Raw genomic sequence first — 18,404 nt, forward strand, 5'->3', positions numbered from 1 at the left:
CTTGTCTCGCCTCTGCTGGCTTCGGATAGCTGGAGGTGTCGAGCGCTTTGTAAATCAACCCCGTTTTGTCCAGATTTTGTGCACTGAGGCTCCTGAACTCGTGTGGCTCCTCACAGAAAGTGTGTGACGAGCCGCCCGTACTCGGTGTCGTGGTACCGGGGCACGGTGCTGCCTGGCCGAGGGCCACCGCCGCGCAGCCAGCCTGCTGCTGCAGACAGCCCTGACCCTCCTCCTCCACCTTTCCACACTGTAAGAAACCAAACCAGACTTTTTTCCTTCCCTCCTCCACAAATAGGAAACACGTGGGGAGAACGGACTGGGCAGCTGTTGTTCTCTGGTGATGGTAACGGATGAGGAAGGCAGGTAGCACTGATCCAGGACTGTGTGGACTTGCACCAAGATAGGTCTTACTCCCCTACTCACACAAAGATAGTCTTCTCTTTCTGGTTTTTATCTTCACATGCACCTACACTCAATGGAAAACAGTACCAGTTCAGCAGCCATTTTGTGTCCTGATTGCATTGAGATGACTTTCCTGGTGGGCATTACCACCAGGGTACCAGAGGAGCGTGGCTAATGCTTCCTGTTGTTACGAAACGCGTACCTCCCGCTCCAGACTCCAAGTGGTGGAAGCCAGGGGAAGATGGGGGTGAGCTGTGGAGAGCCCCTCTCCTGCTCACATCACCCCGTTGTCCTGGTTCCAGACTCTGAGTGGTGGAAGCCAGGGGAAGATGGGGGTGAGCTGTGGAGAGCCCCTCTTCCTGTTCACACCACCCCACTGTCCTGGGCCTCAGACCCACATCGTGGGGCAAGGGGGAAGCAGGACAGGGCAGGCATCTTCTGCTATATTAAAGCAGAAGCAGGCTGGTTGATCACTGAGCTCTTTTGTTTTGGTTTGTTTTGGAGTTTCTTGTTTTTCACTAAAATTTTGGGGTTTTTTTTTAAAAAGGTAGTTGCAAAGCTTAAAGTTGTATTGCCTCCTTTACGAATGGAGTTATGCTCTTAACGGAGCTGGAAAGTTTTAAGGGAGGCAAGGTTCCCCTGGAGCAGCCCTTCTGTTACAATGGAGGTAGTTCAGTGCCATGATCTCCGTCTCTACAGTGCTGTCAGATATTTTTACTGTCTTTATTTAATGGGGAGGAAAGGAATTATATTTTATAGACCATAAAATGCGTTCTTGGACTCCATGCAAACACTGGTTACCAATTGTTCTCTCACTTTCTGGGAGATTGCCAGGAAGAGAAATTAAAAGTGGGTCTGTACATCAAATTGTTCGGTGAGTCTTGGAGGCTGGTTTAGCTTTGAGTCTAAACAAGCTGTATCTACAGAAAGACTTTGTTGAGATTTCATGACTGTCCCATTCTTTCTCTAATGGAAACTCTGTGCTTGAGTGGAACAGAACAGGTTGCAAAGAAAATCTGGGGAAAGTAGTTTAAAGATGAAGAAGTTGCTATTTTACTGGCTTGAAGTAAGTAGATAAGAAGTTTGTTCTTGTTCCTCGACTGAAATCACGCTTTTATTTGTGCCTGTCTTTTGGAACAGTACTTTGTAGACATCCAAATAGGACTCGGCCAGCCTGCTGGTTTGTGCAGTGAGGGCTTGCAGATTAGATGTGAAGGAAGTCGTGGTACTTTCCCAAGTTCCACCCAGGATCAAGAAACACTGCCTGCAGTTGTTTTGCTGAGATACCATGTGAACTGCAGAAAGAAATGCTGTACTTCTGTGTCACATGAACACTCTTCCTCTTGTAAAGCTAAAAAAATGATTTTTTTAATTCCAGCAGTAGCTGATTAGACTTTACTTAGCTTCTTCATGCTTAGTGTCAGTGTCCTGCTCAACTGTAGTCTGCCGACCTTGCATTCATTAGAAGCAAAAAATCTTATTTTATTTCAGTATTTCAGTAGAACTGATGGCAAGAATACCTTTCGTCTGTGTCAGAAGGATCAAATAATTATCTGAATTTGCTTGAACTTTCATAGGCAATAATTTTTGAGGAAGCTTTTGGTTATTCTGCAGCTCTCTCCCATGGCAGCCTCCTCTGTGCCCTTCTCACTGTGTGTACAAAAACCCATGTAAGTAGGGGTGACATGCAGCAGTAATAGTGGGATGTAGCTCTTCTATTGCATCTCCTCTGGGGTGCAAGGGAAGAGCTGTGTACGCTGCAAGGGCATGGAGCCTGGAGATCAGGTCAGGAGAAGGCAACTGATCCAAAGGTTCTGGGCCGTTCGTCCATCTCCGCTTGGTCTGACTGCTCGCCCGAGGAGGAACCGCAGTCGTTGAGGTGCCCGTGGGGCTCAGGCTGTTTCTCTGTGCCTTGTTCCACCCCAAAAGGGGGGTCCTCTTTGCCCGTCGCCTGAGATTGCTCCATGCCTTCAGTGAGGCACTTGCAGATTGCTGGATTTTGGCTTTCAGGCATCCCTGCTTTGAGAGGATCTCAAACTGTTCAGTCACCAACGCGTTTCTGTAGCTTTCAGGCTGTGGAGGACTCTGCCTTCTCCTGCCTGATGCCCTAGCAGCGCTTCAGCGGTGTGGCAGAGGCACAGGCGAAATACTAAAACGGGCAGCTCAAGGCCCCCACTTCAGGGACTGTTGTGTTTTACTGGAGAGGAAGGAGACAAGGTCACTCAAGTTATCAATAACGGGGAAATTCAAGGTACTAGAAGTGTCTTGTTCAGAAATATATCACAAGATGGTTTGGCTGATACCAAAGCTGGTGAAGAAGTGACATTTTAAATTGGGAAGAGGACTTAGTGCCCCACGTGCACGGGCCTGTGCAGGTACACAACACTCACCAATTGCTTTTTTTTTGGTGCCGCTTTTTACCTATTTATGCATTTTATTTAATTTTTTTCTTCAGTGTTGCAATAGTTACAGGGTGATAATAGTTTAAAAAAAAAAAAAGAACTGGAGATATGTGATAAATACTTCCGTGTTTTATAATTGCGTGCTTTCATTTCTTGAATGCTGTGGGGAAATCTTTTGTGTGCAAAGGATCGGTCTCATTGAAATGAGCCTCGTCGCTCTCATTTGGAGCAGCTCCCCTGTGCCTCGTCGCGCTACATTACGTATTCTGCAGAAGGGCTGAACATGGTGGGTGGTGTCCATTACTTCTTGTACAAAAAATTCCAGACGTTGCAGATCTGCAAGAAATAGGAGGCCCTTTTAAAATTCCTGCAGCAGTCTCGTTCGGTTATTTAAAATAAACCCTTCAGATTTTGCTTTCACATTGCAGACCTCTACTAACAAGGTGATAACTGACAGCAAAAACAAGGGGTGGAGGTGAGTTAAGGGATGGAGCAGAAGCTGAGGGTCTACTTTTAAATCCTTAGAGGCTTTGCCTTCTGGACACTAGTAGGTTGCAGACCTTTCTTTGTAGGTACCAAGATGAGTATCCTATTGGAAGAATTTTTCTTGTCCACAGAGAGCAGTTACTCTTGTTAAGCTCCGTCTTCATTGCTGTCGCCTTCCCCATAATTCTCAGCCCTCCCCTCAGCACTGCGCTCTCCTGTGTTACTGCTGGGTTATCTCTGGTTAAAATTTGTCAAGATGCCCCTTCCCCAAAGAGTCTCTAGCTAAATATTGGAGAAACTCCAGAGCTTCAGAGTTGATGTCCAGGTGTGTTCCTGCATGTGATTCTGCAGCACTGGCCAAGGGAGAGACTAACGGCAAAACTAGGATCAGGAATATTTCCACTTGCGTGGCATGTCGAGATCCAGGGAGAAGGTGCAGACTCTGAAGGTGGAGAGATGTGGTCCCATGGTTAGGGGAGGTACTGGAGGCCTGTGGCAGGACTCGATGATCTTAGAGGTCTTTTCCAAATTATGATTCTTACGATTCTGACTCCAGGAGCCCTGCTCCTGCTTGTTTCAGTTCCTGGGAGCTAATAAGCACCAGCTGCAGGAAACCTGAGCTGGGAAGTGTTGTGCAGCTTTCCCTCCGTTGAAAAATACAGCGGGTTTTTGGGTTTGTGTTGTGTTTTGTTTTTTTTTTTTAATTGCTTTTATGTATTTATATGCTGTGGGTCATCACTGGTAGGGCATTCCAGCCGTGAAAACAATAGCGTGACAAGGACGCAGGTCCAGGCTGGCCACCGGCGCAGGAAGCACCTGCGAGCCCCATGCCATCCCTTCCACTGGGGCCTCGCCGCTGCGAGCCCGGCCGGTGGCCGCTGGCCGCGGGGGAGAGTTTCCACCAAACCCCTCCACTCCTGGATGTGCGTTTGAGCTGCTTTTGGCCAAGTCTGCTGTGAAATGGAGGGGAAGGTGTTTGTTTGCCCTGCTGGTGCCCAGCTGCTTTGGGGGGTGTTTGGGGGGTGGGCGTGCAGAGCTGCTCTCGGTGGGTCCGGGTGTTACAGGACCTTCTGGCTGCAGATGGGAGGTGATGCTCGTAGGAGTGGAGGCTAGGGTAGGGTGGCAGGTTGGTGGGTTTGCTTTTTATTTTTTTGTTCCCCTTCTGCAGGAAAAAAATCTGGGCTGTTCAAATCATTTGCCTTTTCCCTTGTGCTGACAATTTAACAGCCTTTTTAAAAGCTTTGGTTTCTCTCAAGTATGCTCGCCCCATACGTGTTTTAATTTTTGTGCGGAGGCCTGGAGCTTAACAATTATTTTGCTTAAGCTCTCTGAGACTTGCCATAAAACTTTTTTTTTTTTTTAAAAAAAAACACACACATGCTAATGATCCCCATCAGATCATATTGTTAAACAGGGAATGAAATACTTACGCCAAGATGACATTATTTAAAAAAATGTTAAAAGCAGGCCAGCAGAGCTCATTTCAGCAGTTTTGCTCTGAAGTAATTTGCGCAGATTTGTTAGAGTTAATTTGTTGAAAAGTTGAATGTTTGTACAGGCAAGTCCTAATTTCCACAGTGAGACGCAGAAGCAGGAGAGGAGCGAGCGTGTGTCCAGCGCTCGCAGGAGCAGGATGGTGGGAACTTCCCTCCCTCCTACCCTTCCCCCTGGTGCAGGAATGCAAAAGCAGTGTCAGAAGGCTGGGAAAGTCGGCTTTGGATTTTTGTGGACTCCTTGCAAATCAGAGGAACCGTCTGGCTCAAATCTGCATTTAGGGCCGAGAGAAGAGGATTTCCTGCTATTTAGTTGCTTGAGGAAGGAAAGGATTTACCTCTCCGCTGCAACAGGACTTAATTTTTCTCCTCTTTAATAAGAATATCACGGTGTAGGGCAAGTGGTAGTAAACCTGCGAAAGCAATCATGTCTTTTCCTCCTCCTCCTTCGCCCCCCTCTCACCGTGAGGCAGCTACCCCCCACTCCAGCATCCTCCCCTCCCGGCTCCCATGCCCGGCGATGGCTTGGCGTCTCGCTCTGTCCCTGGTGGAAGACGGAGCCGTGGAGGGGACGTCGCTCTTCGGCCGGCTGCCTCACCCGTCCCGCCATCTGGATCCAGTTAGCCCGCTCGGCAGTAGGGCTGAGTCTCATTTCCTCCAACCAGTAATGTTATATAGGCAGTGATCCTGTTCTGCCCTAACGTAATTGAAAATTATGTGTATTGTAGGCTCGCAGCGCTGAAATGTAGACTCGTAAAAATCTGTGGCTCAGGTAGCCTGTGGAGATTGAATTTGGCACACAATGAAGCTTTTATGTAAAGTAAGAATTATAAGCCACCACATCAATATTGTGTTACAGGCATGACAATTCTTGGATGAGGAGGCCTTGAGTCAGGCTCGTCACCTTAAACAATGCTAATATTTCATACTTTATCAACAAGACTGGAGTTCTGAAGCCGGCAAGTTGGGCTTTTTTTTTTTCGTTTGCAAACGTCCCGCTGTTGAAGCTGCGGGTTCGTGAGCTCGATGCAGGCGCTGGCGGCGGGCGCTGGCCCTCGCTGTTTGTCTGGCAGATGGAACATCTCGCCCTTGGTGGGGCCGGGATGCTTCTCTGGAGCCTGGCCACTTGGTAGAGCTCGTGGAAGTTGTTTTATTGACGCTTGCACGTTACTGCTTTCCATGGGAGCTGTTTTTTATTTTATCCCCCCCCACTGGTGTGTTACCCACCGGTGGACATGGAAGCCATCTGCATGTGTGTTTGTGTGCAGCGCCAGGCCCTCTGGGCTTGGACCGTTCCTGCTGGGCTCCACGTGCCTGTCTAAGAGGAGAAGCAGCTTTGGCTACGTTTTAGGCTTTGCACTGTGTAGGACTTCTTGGATCCTCTTTGGCAGGGGTGGGTAAGAGAAGGAGCTTGCTGAGAGTCCAAGCTAAGGGTTTTGAAAGCAGAAAAGCAAAGTAGCAGTAGGATCTTCTGAAACTTTCATCTTGTACTTAGGCTGGTCAGACTGGTGTGGGAGCACCCACGCCGAAAGTACAGGCTCTCGTGAGACTGAGCAGGAGCAACCCTACCTCCTTGCTCTGTTTCTCCTAAGGGAATTTATTGCTAGGAAAAACCAGCAGAACTGACGGTCCTCAAGGCTTCGTAATCCCTGCAATGCTTACTGACTGGACGGGGTCTGCTATGAGCTTGCTCTCCTGCTATGTCAGTGCCTCTCAGTGAGCCTTTGGGGTCGTCTTGGAGAAGCCCACACACTTCTTGGCCTGTTTTTTTGGACAACCGCTGACTTGAGCTCCTTCATGGCTTGTCACGGTTGTAGGAATATTCCAGGGTTGCTCGTGACCATGGAGTGGTCATGGAAAAATGAGGGTGGTTGGTTTGTTTTGGTGGGTAACGGCTTAGTGGCTGTTTTCCGAAACGCCACTGTTGAGCTGGCAGGTTCTTGTACGTGCTGTAGCCGTGGTAGCAGTAACTTCTCACTCTCCGAAATGGTTGCGGAGTTTGAAACAGATCCGTGTACCATGAGGCACACATCCTGTGAGGACATTTTCCTTGGAAGAAGGGAAAAATACTTCACCAGCTGGTTGGAAGAACCAGGGGAAGCTGACAGGTTAGCTGCGACCCATCAGAAACCTTTCTGCAAATTCACGTGCCCTCTTATGTGGCGGTGTTACGATCAGTGTCTAAGGCAACTGATGGACTTCTAAAAATGCAGCAGTTGACTTGTTCAGTAGTGCCATCCGCAAATCTGAAATACATCAGATTTCCCTGCAAGTTAAGAAGCTCTCAGCTTAGGTTTTGGGTTCATTTTCAGTGCACTTGGGTTGCATTTTTAAGCATTTTTTTGAAACCACAAAGGGTTAGAAAGTTACTTTAACATCATCTCAACTTTAAAATTTATGTTGTGGTCACCTATATTGAAGAGCAGGGATTTGATACAAGTGATCAAATATCTGGAGGCTTACAATCGCGTCGTGAGACTTAGAAATGTTGCTTACAGTAGACTAGCTCTGATTTGTTTGGGTTTTATTGCTCGTTTTTAAGAAGTGCTGAAACATTCTGGTCCACATTGCACAAATCCCAAATGTGAAGATGAATAAAACCAGGACTTCTTGGAACTTGAGGAACTTGTATGGGGCACAAATCCAGAGTATGGGTTTGTTTATTTGCATTCCGGTAGCTCAGAAGTCTCAGGCCCTCCAAGCAATGGGAATTGGTAATACATCCTCCTGCTGACTCCTGCTTTTGGTCACCTCGGTGCCCAGGGTCTTGCTGCAAACAGGCCCTGCATGCTAGCAAATGTTTTGCATACGTGAGCAAATGTGATAGTGATGTGCTGAAAGCATGGAACCAGATCTCCTTCCTTCCTTCATGGAGACGTAGATATGGCTTCCGTTGCTCGCCTGGGGCAGCGGGGGTTGTTTGTGTGTGGTTGTCCTTCAAGATTCCTCTTAAAAAAAAAAAAGAATGGGTAAACATAACTATTTCTCTAGATATTTTCTAAGAATAGGTCTGTTAGGTCAACCGGAGTCTAGTGCTAAATAGGATCTTCTGCAGTGGCCTGATCTATGTGTACAGCTGTTTCTCTTGGTTCTGGGAGGGGGCTGAAGGCATGTGGCGGTACGCATTTCTTTCAGCGCGATACAGGGCTTTTAGAGAGCACGTATTAACCAGTATGCCGAACTGGCACGGTGCAGCACCATGTGGAGAGAAAAGCTTGGACTGAAATCATATTTAATGTGCTGCACGGAAGTATATTTGGGCTAACTAGTTTCCCGTGAGGCTGCTTTTGGTCAGAACGGAGCACTTACAACGCGGCAGTCTGGGTACCAGCTCGAGACTTCACCTGTTTGGTGGAAGCCTGGAGCTCGGCTGTGGGATCCAGCCGGGGTGCAGCGGCTCCTCCAGTGAGTTTAGCGAGAGGACATGCATGCCTGAGGGTAGAAGTTTTAGTCTATATATGATGCTGGTTAAATCCGTGGGAACGTTCTGCTCCTCCTCGAAGTGTGGTTAAGGTTTTTTTGCTTTTGCATCAACAGTCTCTTATGCTGCGGACTCGCTGCCTGCGCACACTGAGCGTGTCGGCCAGTGTCGATGACATGAAGAAGGTGGGGCTGTCCCCAAGTCTGGACAGCACAGCTGAGCCCGGGTGCACCAGGCTGTACTCCATCTTGGACATCATCAGCAGGAGAGCTTATTAAGTTTGGCCTTGTAATTGAACAAGTTGCATTGTGCAAATCCCTTAAGGGTTGTTCAACAGAAGATTTCTCTCCTGATGATGGTGAGCAGGAAGAAAATAATCCATGGTGACTTCCAGAAATGGTGAAAAGTAGACAAAATAGATGCTAAGACCCAACAGTATTGGGTCTTTTTGAGGTAGACCTCTGTCTTTAGGGCTCATACAGCACTGGGAAGCTGGAGGAGTTGACATGGTGCATTTGCTGAAAGAAGGCCGACAGATGATCCATTAAATAATGAGATCATATTCTTAACCCAGTATACTTGTTTTTGCTCTCCTGAGACCGATAAATCCGCCTTCCCCCCCCGTCCCATCCTCTCCATGGTTTTGATATTTTGTTTCTGTGTGTGTTCTATTATTCTTCTAGATTTGTTACGATTAAGAAAATTAATGTAATACTGTCCTTGCAATCTACTTTATTTTGTTATTCCTGAACTGTAATGTAGTGGTATGAAATTGTTAGTGTTCTGCACAGGTTTTGTCTCCATAAACATGCAAAGTCGTCTTAGTTTTTGTTTCAGTTCCTTGCATAAATTTTGATTTATATCTTTTTACCCATGTTACCTAAATTTGTTATTTTTTTTGCCTTTATTTTCTGAACTCATTTTTCTTTCCCCATTTTTGTTTCCTCCATCCAGTATCTGCAGATGAAATGGCCACTGCTTGATGTTCAGGCAGGGAGCCTTCAGAGTAGACAAGCCCTCAAGGATGCTAGGTCTCCATCTCCAGCACACATTGTTGTAAGTAAACGCAGAAAGATATTCTTCATTTGTTTTTCTTTTTTAAAAAAAAAGGCATTTGACATTAATGGCATTGGTTGTCTTCGGTTTTCTTCTGCACAAACCAAAAGAGAAGTACTTCAAAACAAACAAAAACCCTAACGATCCCATGGTAAAAGGAGGGAATACATTTGCTGTTGCTGGGCAGTTTATGAAATTATCATTCATGTGCCTCATAGGAGAGCGGAGAGATGAAAATGCTCTAAATTCACACACTGCAGAATTGCTTTGTGGCAGTGAAGTCCGATCAGGCTGGTTTACACATCTGACAACATTGAACTGAAGTGAACGAAGAGATACCTTGGAAAGCATTAAAAAAAATATAAACCAAGCCTGTTCTACAGCCTTTACGAAAAAAATCTTTCCTTAGTGCAAAATCTTCAATGAAAGTTTGTGAGCGTTGGTCACCAGTTTACCTGAGTGAAGGCTCAGTGGAGCCAAGATCAGCAGAGCACATGTCCCTTTGTGTTGTGATGACTTCTCATTTAGTATAAAAAGTGTTATCAAATGTTTACTACTTACCTGCAAAATATAAAACTCTCTTTATAGTAAGTAGCATTGCTAAACATAGGGTTTTTTTTATGAACTTCTCAGATTTTCAGTTCTCGGTTAAATTTTCTTGCTTGTATTTTAAAAACAATGTTGGATTTGAAATGTTCAATACAATTTGCATGAGAGGGATCTGGGCTTTTATTTTACTTTCAAAAATAGCATCCATAGAGGTCTAAAAGCAAACTGTTGATTTATATGGTGTTATGCAAGAAGGGCGATATGCACTGGCCCATCCTCACCCATGGCCGGTGTAACTGCCATCTCAGGTTAAGGAGCAGCTTAGCTCCAAGCGCTCATCTGGGAAATTTACCCCTGGAGAAGATGGCACATAGTGGCTTAGAATATTTCTTCTGAAATACTTTATCATCAAGTTTTAAATGATTTTTTTTTTAAAAACTTTTCTATAGCCAATGGATAACAAGGTGAATCCCAGGAAATGAAACATTGCTTGGTCTTTATCTTTTGTTACACTGTCTAAAGCTGGTGTAGCTGGTGGATCATCCAAGGTGATTTTTTGTTAGACATCTAAAATCATACTAGACGTTTTTGAGGAGCTGCTTATTCCATTGTTGTCACTTTAACTTGAGAAGTTTCAACCCTTTACTATGTCTTAGTTTTCAGTTTAAAAATCAAACAAGCTTCCTATCTTTTAGAGTCTGTAGCTTCTGACCAGCCCTCAGCGCAGCGACGGGCGCAGGACTGGTATTTGCTTAGTCAATACCTAGCGCTGGTTGCTGCACTTTTTCAGAATGACTTTGCTTTTCCTTCCTGTCCACTTGGGACGTCACTGCAGGAAGAGAGCAGAGATAAGATGTTTGGCTGGTTATTTAGAAATCTACAGCCATGAAAACCTGCCATCATCTTACTCTTAATTAGAAATGAACCAAACTGACTTCCCTATTTGAATTCCTTTTTCACTGCTGTGCCTGTGGACCGGCATGGGGTCCGGGAGCGTTCCTGGGGCTGTGGGGCTGGCGTGGCGGAGCAGCGTGGGGCTGGCAGGAGATGATGGTGAGGAGCTGGAGGGTCCGGCTGGCTGCAGCCTAGGAGGGCAGGCTGTGTCTGGTGGGCGGCTTTGCTGGAGATCACCTGCGCTTCCCAGCGCTGAGCATCCGCTGGCCCCGAAGCTTTGTGCTGCGCAGGAGAGCGGCGCTTGCCTTTAAAAGCCACAGCAGCTGGTTGTGCCGGGGGGCTGGTTGGGGTCCCGGCTCCCCTGGCCCTCTCCAGCCCCTCCACCCGGGTATGGGCGAGGTGGAGATGAGTGGACAACAGAAATACGCAAACAAAAAACGGGGTCAAAAATCACAGTCATTTTGGAAAATAAAGAGAAACCTGTTTCCAGGGAGGCTGAGGCTGATCTGCTGTGTATTTTGACCATTTATGGGGTTCTTATGGGTCTCTTTAAAAGCTGTTTCACTCTGCTGTTCAATAAAAAGCATATTTACCATAGCAACCACTTAGGCCGTGAGGAACATATACTACCTCCGAGATGGAGGCCACCTTCCAAAAGAGCCACAGCTGGCATTTGTAATGTGATCTTTTGTGCTACTTACAATGTTGGAGGGAGAGGAGGAGGGAGTGAGGGGGGGAGCAGTGGGGTTTTGAGGAGGGGGGGAGCATGCTGCAAGGTTTAATGTTTATTTCTAGCAGCAAACTGGTTTGCCCTTTTCTGTTAAAATAGATAAATAAGGGGCAGCTTTTTCCACCCTTTCTCCTGGCATCTGCCCCAGGCCGCATTCATTCTGTGGGGTAAAAATGGTCTTTTTTTTGGTAAATAAAGTTAGAGCGGGTAGTGGCATTTGGGGGAGATGCAGTGGCTGCGGATGCCAGTTGGCCTGGGATGTGTCAGGCTTCTCTGGGGTCCCCGTTCGCTGCTGCTGTGCCTGCCCGCAGCACCTGGGACCTGGCCGCTCTTGCGTGAGGCTCTACACCCGGTTCTGCATACGTGAAAGCGCGATTAATCTTTTGATGGAACGATGAGGGGTATTTCATGGGCATACTGATTCTTCTGTGCGAGCGTAATGTATAACGTGTAGGGATAGAAACTGGTTCTCCGCCCACGGTGTTGTGTCTTGTCTGCCTGCCAAGCGTACCCATGCCAGTTTTTCATCCTGAAATCAGTTGTGCTGCCCTGAAGATCTATAGGAAAATGCTAACACCTGCAAATCAGTTCTTATCTTTCCTCTATCTCTGAAATAGGGATTTGAGGCTAATCTTCATAGCTGGATCACAAAGAGAGGAAAGGAGGGGGGGGGGAGTTCTTTTTTTTTTTCCTTTTTTTTTCTTTTCAACTTTTTTTTTTCCCTTTCCTTTCTTTTTTTAATATTCTTGCTTCCCAGTGCTTGGCTCTGATTACCATGAGCTCCGCGTCAGGGCTGCAGCCTTTACGCCCAGCTCAGGTGAAACTCCCCTTGGCTTCAGCACGGGTTTTTAGCTGAATGACTCAGGGCTGCAGAACATGGCCGTCTGCAATGTCTTAAGTAAAGTCTGTACTATTTGTCAGCCATCCTGCTTTCAGATTTGTTTAAGAACATTAAGTTAAGACTACAAAAATCGAAGCAAAAGACCAGCATGAATAATTTGGCTGGATTGCCCCCAGTGCTGAGGGCCGGGTTAATACCGCTTTTCATGGTGCTCAAGAGAGTCTCCAAGGCCCATAATGAGAAACAGAATATTAAACTGAAATTATGTTCAGCATGTCTTGAGGAAGGTACAGCAGGAGGCTCCATTTAAGACCAATGCATTTATTTGCATTTAGGTGCTTCACTCGTCTTGTAAGACCCTTGCGTCTTGCTCTGGCACAGTCATGCTGCTCATCTGTGTCCAAAGGTGAAAGAAAACTGGGGGAAAAATTGTATTAATAGTACGCTATTAAGCTTGCTAGGTCAAAGTTTTGAATTCAGCTTGTGGATAGTACTATTATGAGGCTGGGATTTTTTTTAAGGGCTTTTATGGTGATTTCTCCTGGTTTTTTTGACCTTTGATTTCACTGAAGATATTAAGACCTTGTAAAACAGTTTTAGCAGGAAGTTTCTGGGTGTAAAGTGGACCCCAGAGGGGTGCCTTGCGTGCTCCTCCGAGCGGGTAGGGTGCTAGATGTCCTGAAGTCCTGTGTTCAACAAGCACCTGATCCACTCCGTGTGTGTGCACCGGTGTGGTGAGGAGATGGGATCTGGGTGCCTTAGGAGTGGGATTCTCACAGGCAAATTTTCTGGTGCGGTGTGGACAGGCAAGTGAAAATGAGCGTGGTATGTCTGTGCAAGGATCTCCAAAATCTGCTCGTTACAGAAAGCAAGCTTCTTAAGAAACTGTTTTTATCTACGCATGCATTCCTACAACCTTAAGAAGAAAACCAGTGCTGTTCTTCCCTGTTCTCTGCAGAGCAAATATTCTGACTCGAGCATACCCTGTTTTGGGCAGGGGCGTGGATGGAAGACCTGTCCCAGGATCCTGCCTCCTGCAGTCTCGGCTGTACAGAGGCTTGCTTTTACCTGCCTTTGTACCAGGCAAAAACATTCTGAACCCGAAATGGTGGAGGTTTGGTACAGTATATTTCTTACAAAACAAGTTTAAATAATTCTTGCATTTTCTTCTGCAAGGAGGCCTTTTGAAGTAAATGTAGATGTTATCTTGGGGGAGGACTTCTAGTACTGTTTGGCCTGGGTTTTCTAATGTGCAATGAACACAGCTATGAAGTAGACTGAATCCCCAAGAACAAAGAATCACTGTGCAGTTGTGTATCTAATTTTTTTCCTTTTTTTCCTTAAGGAGGTAAAAATGTGTTGTCAAAACAAAAGATGACAAAACTGAAGGCAAAACCATCTGAAACATACCTTCTGTTCTCAGCCTCTTCGGCGTGTGTGGACAGCAGGTGTCTGGGACCGCTGGGCGGTTTGCGGGGACCGGGAGTTGTTTCCCAGAGCAGTTAGAGCTGAGGCTGCGCAGTCTGCCCTGCTTGGTCCCTGGTTTCTTTCAGCCTTGTGTGGTTTGAAGTTACGCACTTTGAAAGAAAAGATAAATACCGACAAGTAATCATGTGGTTTATCTTAGCTGGTTTTTATAATTCACCTACAGCGTCCCTTCAGACAGGCCAGAAGTGGGGTGCATCCAGACCCAGACATGGTCCTGTATGTACAGAGCCATCGGGAAGCATAACCTTGCAACGTCTACTCGCGGTGCCCCAAGAGGACTTGTAAAGCTTTTGCTTTGTTTGTCTTTAATATTTCGCTGCAGAGAAGCTGTTCTTCCTCTGCAGTAACCTCTGAAGATGTTTCAGGATTTGAGGCCGCGTGTGGGACACCCTCTTCCCTGGAGATCCACAGGGCGATCTTGTGGGCACGCAGGTGGTGTTGGGAGTTGCAGGGATGTGGTGGCATGGTAGGGGTTGGGCATCGTTCACGTCAGTGCCTGGTATCGAGAGGGTCACATACGTGGGGAGAGGGCTGTGTGTCTGAGCTGTACTGGTACCCTGGCAGTCCCTGACGGCAGGTGGGCTACCCCTCGGTGCATGGACCCAGCACACAGGTCCCCGAGGCTCGCGCTGCAGAAATATCCGTGCGGGCTGAATGGTAAAGCTCCTTTAGTGACTCTCGCCTTTGTAAATGCTCTCTACTTTATTTGGCTAATTGCTCTGGCAGTTGCAAAATAAACAAAATGTTTCATTAATACATGCCCAAAAGTGTGCACACATCTTGTCCTGAATTTTTGGAGCTGCATGGAATTAAGCCACGGAACAAATTAAACTTGCTGAGAATTTTGTGGCTAAATCTTTCACCGCTAATTCCTTTTAATTTTTCATTGGGAAGAGTTGTGTCTAAAAAAACCTGTGTTCAAACCTGAATGCTTAGGGCTAAGTATAGAATTCATCTACCAGCAGCCCAATAAAATTATTTTGGATGGATTCCTATAAAACGCACATGTTATATTCAGTACCCAGTAAATATGAATGGGAAGCCTGGTGCTTGGTTTGTGTAGAGTACAGGAGAAATGTGGACACCTAAAAAAGCAATTCACTTGGTAATTTGATGTGTTGCAAAACAATTTAGACTTTAGGGGACTGCTTCATGCCATTGTGTTTACTCTGTGGCACAGTGTCCATCATCTACAGACCCTGTTTAGGTACTGAGGCAACCCCTCTGCTTGAACGTCGAGGCTGCGGAGATGTGCAGGCTTGTACCTCGTACTGTGAAGTGAGCAGGAATTTAATGCTTCTGCAAACATCAGTCAGCGCTAAAGCACCCTCAGCAGACACCTTGGGGCTGGATTGGCAGCTGGGATGAATTGTCACGCTTGGTTGTAGTCAGGAGATCTGCGAGTAGCTCCGAGAACTCTGAAGTATTTGGATGTTGGGATATTTCAGCTGTGAATAAGTGCTGTAAAATGCACAGTGCTGCCAGCCCCAATTGTTCTAGGATCGTGACTCAGGCCTCAAAAGATCAGGAGGATTGGTGGTGTTGGTTTTGGTGTTGTTTTTGTTTGTTTTCTGTTTCTTAAATAATACATTTTGTATTCTCTTTATTTGTTCTCTGGTTCCTGAGCCTGCAGGGTATTCTCCGCTCATTCTCAAACTTTTCTCTACAGCAGTTCAGGAGCTTGCTGTGAGCTGTAAGTGGAGGCTGAGGTTCTTCCCTGAACACTTGACTTCAAGGCTACCACGCTTTAAGAAGAATAGCAGGTATTGCTAGGCTGGCTGTAAAATCGTAGGAGTTGGCAACCATAAGCGTTGCTCTAGGAAAAGGCAGCGGAGCAGGGGTTATGATACGCTCGGCACAGTCTGTTGAGCATCCGTTGCGTGTGAATCACCCAGAGCCTGGGCCTCGGTGCCCGTGAGGGCTCTGGTTGACGGGCGCTGGGTGCCTCGCCGTGCGATGGCCCAGCGCTCCAGGCAGGGCTGGGCTCCTCGGACGCTACCGGAGACAGCTCGGCAGGTCCTCCCGAGGCAGCGGGTTCGTCGCCCAGGGTATCACGGTGAACCACCATCAGTTTTGGTTTCCTGGAGGGGCTGTGCTGCAGCTCCTGCTCCTGAGCTGGAGCCGTGAGATTTGGCGTTATGACATGCCATGGCACACCAAAATGTACCTGGGATGTCTCTCTCTGATGTATCTGAGTACTGAAACTCTCTGGGTGAGGGGGAAGCGAGATGAAAGCTTGCTCATCAGAGATCCTGAAGAAGGACGTAACTGTGCTGCCTTCAGGGTGGCTGGGAGTGCATCTACTGCAGGCTTCCCTCTTGTACCTTTTATTTGAAAATACCCACTGTGCCCCAAATGAGACACAAATACGAGTGCCTTAAGTTCTGGCCCTTTCTGACCAGCCAGTTTGGGGTACTGTAAAACTGCAGTGAGCAGCCTTTCAAGGTGTGGAAGCCTATGCTGGGAAGATGGTTTAGGAAGCACAGAGGAGCCCGAGCTGCCGTTTGGATGAAGTCACGAGGCGGTTGGTTACGCTGGAGCGCGCGTGTTAAATTCGCTTCTAGGGACTTGCGTGGGCCTCGAATTAAATACCGTCACGCCGTCAGCGCTCGTGCAGCAGAGCGGTTGTGGCGAGAGGAGCGGGGAGAGCGCGGAGGGCCGGTGCCCGGAGCGCGGGCGCGCAGGCTTGGCAGCAGGCTGGGAGCTGCGGCAGCGCCGGGTGATGCCGGAGAGCCAGATGGGTGAGCCTGTCAGATCAAAGGCGGCGTGTGCCGAGGGCGGCAGGCTTGGCAGGGCCGCTCGCCGCAGGTCCTTCTCCCCGTGCACCCCGTCTGCAGCTGAAGTTTGTGGCTGGGCTCAATCTGGAGCTGAGAGAAGTAGGTACTGAATAATGCAGCCTGGGTTGGAGCCAGGGCCCACGCCGGCTGGAGCAGGAGCAGCCGTCGTGCACAGAGCGGAAGGTTTAATGGGCATGCTACAGCCCTGACGCTGTTTTTGCCCAAATTTCTAGAACTGCAGCCTTCCCTTTCCAGTATGGCTTCGGGGTTGTTGACGCAGAGCGCGAAAGCCCGAACATGCAGTCGAAGTAGCTGTCTCAGAATAACTATTCCTCATTATCTCTCCATGCGGCCACTCTTACTCAGCAGTAAGAGGTCCTTTGTGCGGTTTAGCTTAATCCGCTTTGGAAACGGATTAAGCTAATTCTCACAAAGAAACTCTTAGTGCTGAATAACGGTGTCCACACGGAGAGATAATTCGAAATAGTTGTTCTGCATTTTTCAGTTCACTCTCTAGCCCTTGCACAAAAACTTCCCCATGCAGAAGAGCTCACTTGAATAGGAACCTCCTGTTTTCTGTCTAAACAAGGTCTGGGTGCTGTGTCCAGGTGCTGTAGCAAAGAAAACAGCAGGTATTTATCATCAAAAAGAAAGGAAGGAAGCTGGCATTGCTGGGCTCAGGACCATTTGCTTTGCCAAGTTGCTCAAGCCCAGGATTACTGCTTTTCTCACCAGTTCATGCGGTTAGGGATTGGATTATTCATGGGATACTTCACTTTCTGGACTGTGTAGACATCTGTACTCTCTCCTGTGAAAGAAACTGGAGCTGCCTGGTGAGCCACTGCATAATGAGATGGGAAGATGCTTTCTCCTCTGTCGTGTGCAGACCTATTTGGCAAGGAGCAGACCCATTGTGGGAAGCCTTTGGAAAGTTAGAGGTGTTGCAAATAACAAGGGACGTTGCCTTTGTAAAACAATCTCCCACCCCTAATCTCTCCCCAAGCAATGTTCTGTGCCTGATTTCACAAAACTAAGCTAGAAATTTTTGTCAGACAGACTTTGCTTTGGAATTTGCAGCAGGCTGGTAGCAGGGGTCTGATTCCAGGGGACCTTGCCTTGAAGCTGCGCTTGTACCAGACAGATACCAGTGAGCAAAGTCATTCAGCGCCTGCCTGAGATGGGGAAGCACTGCTCCCGCCTCTGTTTTACCAGTGCGGCCAGAAAGATGTGAAGTGACTTTCCTAAGCTGATTTTGAGAAGCTGAGGATTTCCATATCCGCATTTCAGAGACATGCAAAAAATCCTGCAGCCCCACAGGAAAACAAAAAAACCACCCAGAAGAACAATATAAACAAACAAAGCAAAAAACCCCAAACTAAAACCTGAAGTAGTTTTTGAAATCTAAACCTAAAATCCTAACTCAGATCAGACCTTAGAGGAAAGTTAGTTTTGGTGCTGCTTAGGTGCTGTCAGGACCCTGTGTATCCGTGAGTGCTGGTGTCGGACGTACCTTATGTCTCATCTCTCGGAATTGGGAAGTTTGTGGGAGCTGAACCAGTCCTTCCTCTGCTCCAGCAAGCAGCAGCTCTGCAACCAGACTCGCTTGTGTAGGAGTGATAAGTACAGGCTGAGGGGTGGGCTGGTGGGGGGTCCTGGGCAGGCATGGTTTGAACCTGTACGTGTGTGTGTCCAAGAGGAAGGGTGCTTTCTGACTGGCCTCCCTCATGGAATTAAGAAGTAACCAAATCCTTGGGTTTGGGGGTGTTTTTTTGTGGTGTTTGGTTTTGTTTTGTGTTTTGTTTTTGGTTGTTTTATTTTGCAACCTTACCCCTCTACGTTCTGCTTGGTGCGCGGTAAGGACCTGC

The 18,404-nt window shown here is 47.3% G+C and overlaps 1 protein-coding gene across 18 annotated transcripts in view; it reads left to right on the forward strand.

Moving 5' to 3' along the window:
- Positions 1–18,404, forward strand: part of TCF7L2 (transcription factor 7 like 2) — a 180,293-nt gene that overhangs the window by 54,658 nt on the left and 107,231 nt on the right. For all 18 annotated transcript variants that reach the window (XM_075423762.1, XM_075423763.1, XM_075423770.1 and 15 more), the window contains exon 4: positions 9,159–9,260. In XM_075423762.1, the coding sequence (XP_075279877.1) occupies positions 9,159–9,260 (102 nt within the window). The remainder of the gene's footprint in view (positions 1–9,158; positions 9,261–18,404) is intronic.

Source organism: Opisthocomus hoazin, chromosome 6, assembly GCF_030867145.1.
Source record: "Opisthocomus hoazin isolate bOpiHoa1 chromosome 6, bOpiHoa1.hap1, whole genome shotgun sequence".
NCBI classification, from domain to species: domain Eukaryota; kingdom Metazoa; phylum Chordata; class Aves; order Opisthocomiformes; family Opisthocomidae; genus Opisthocomus; species Opisthocomus hoazin.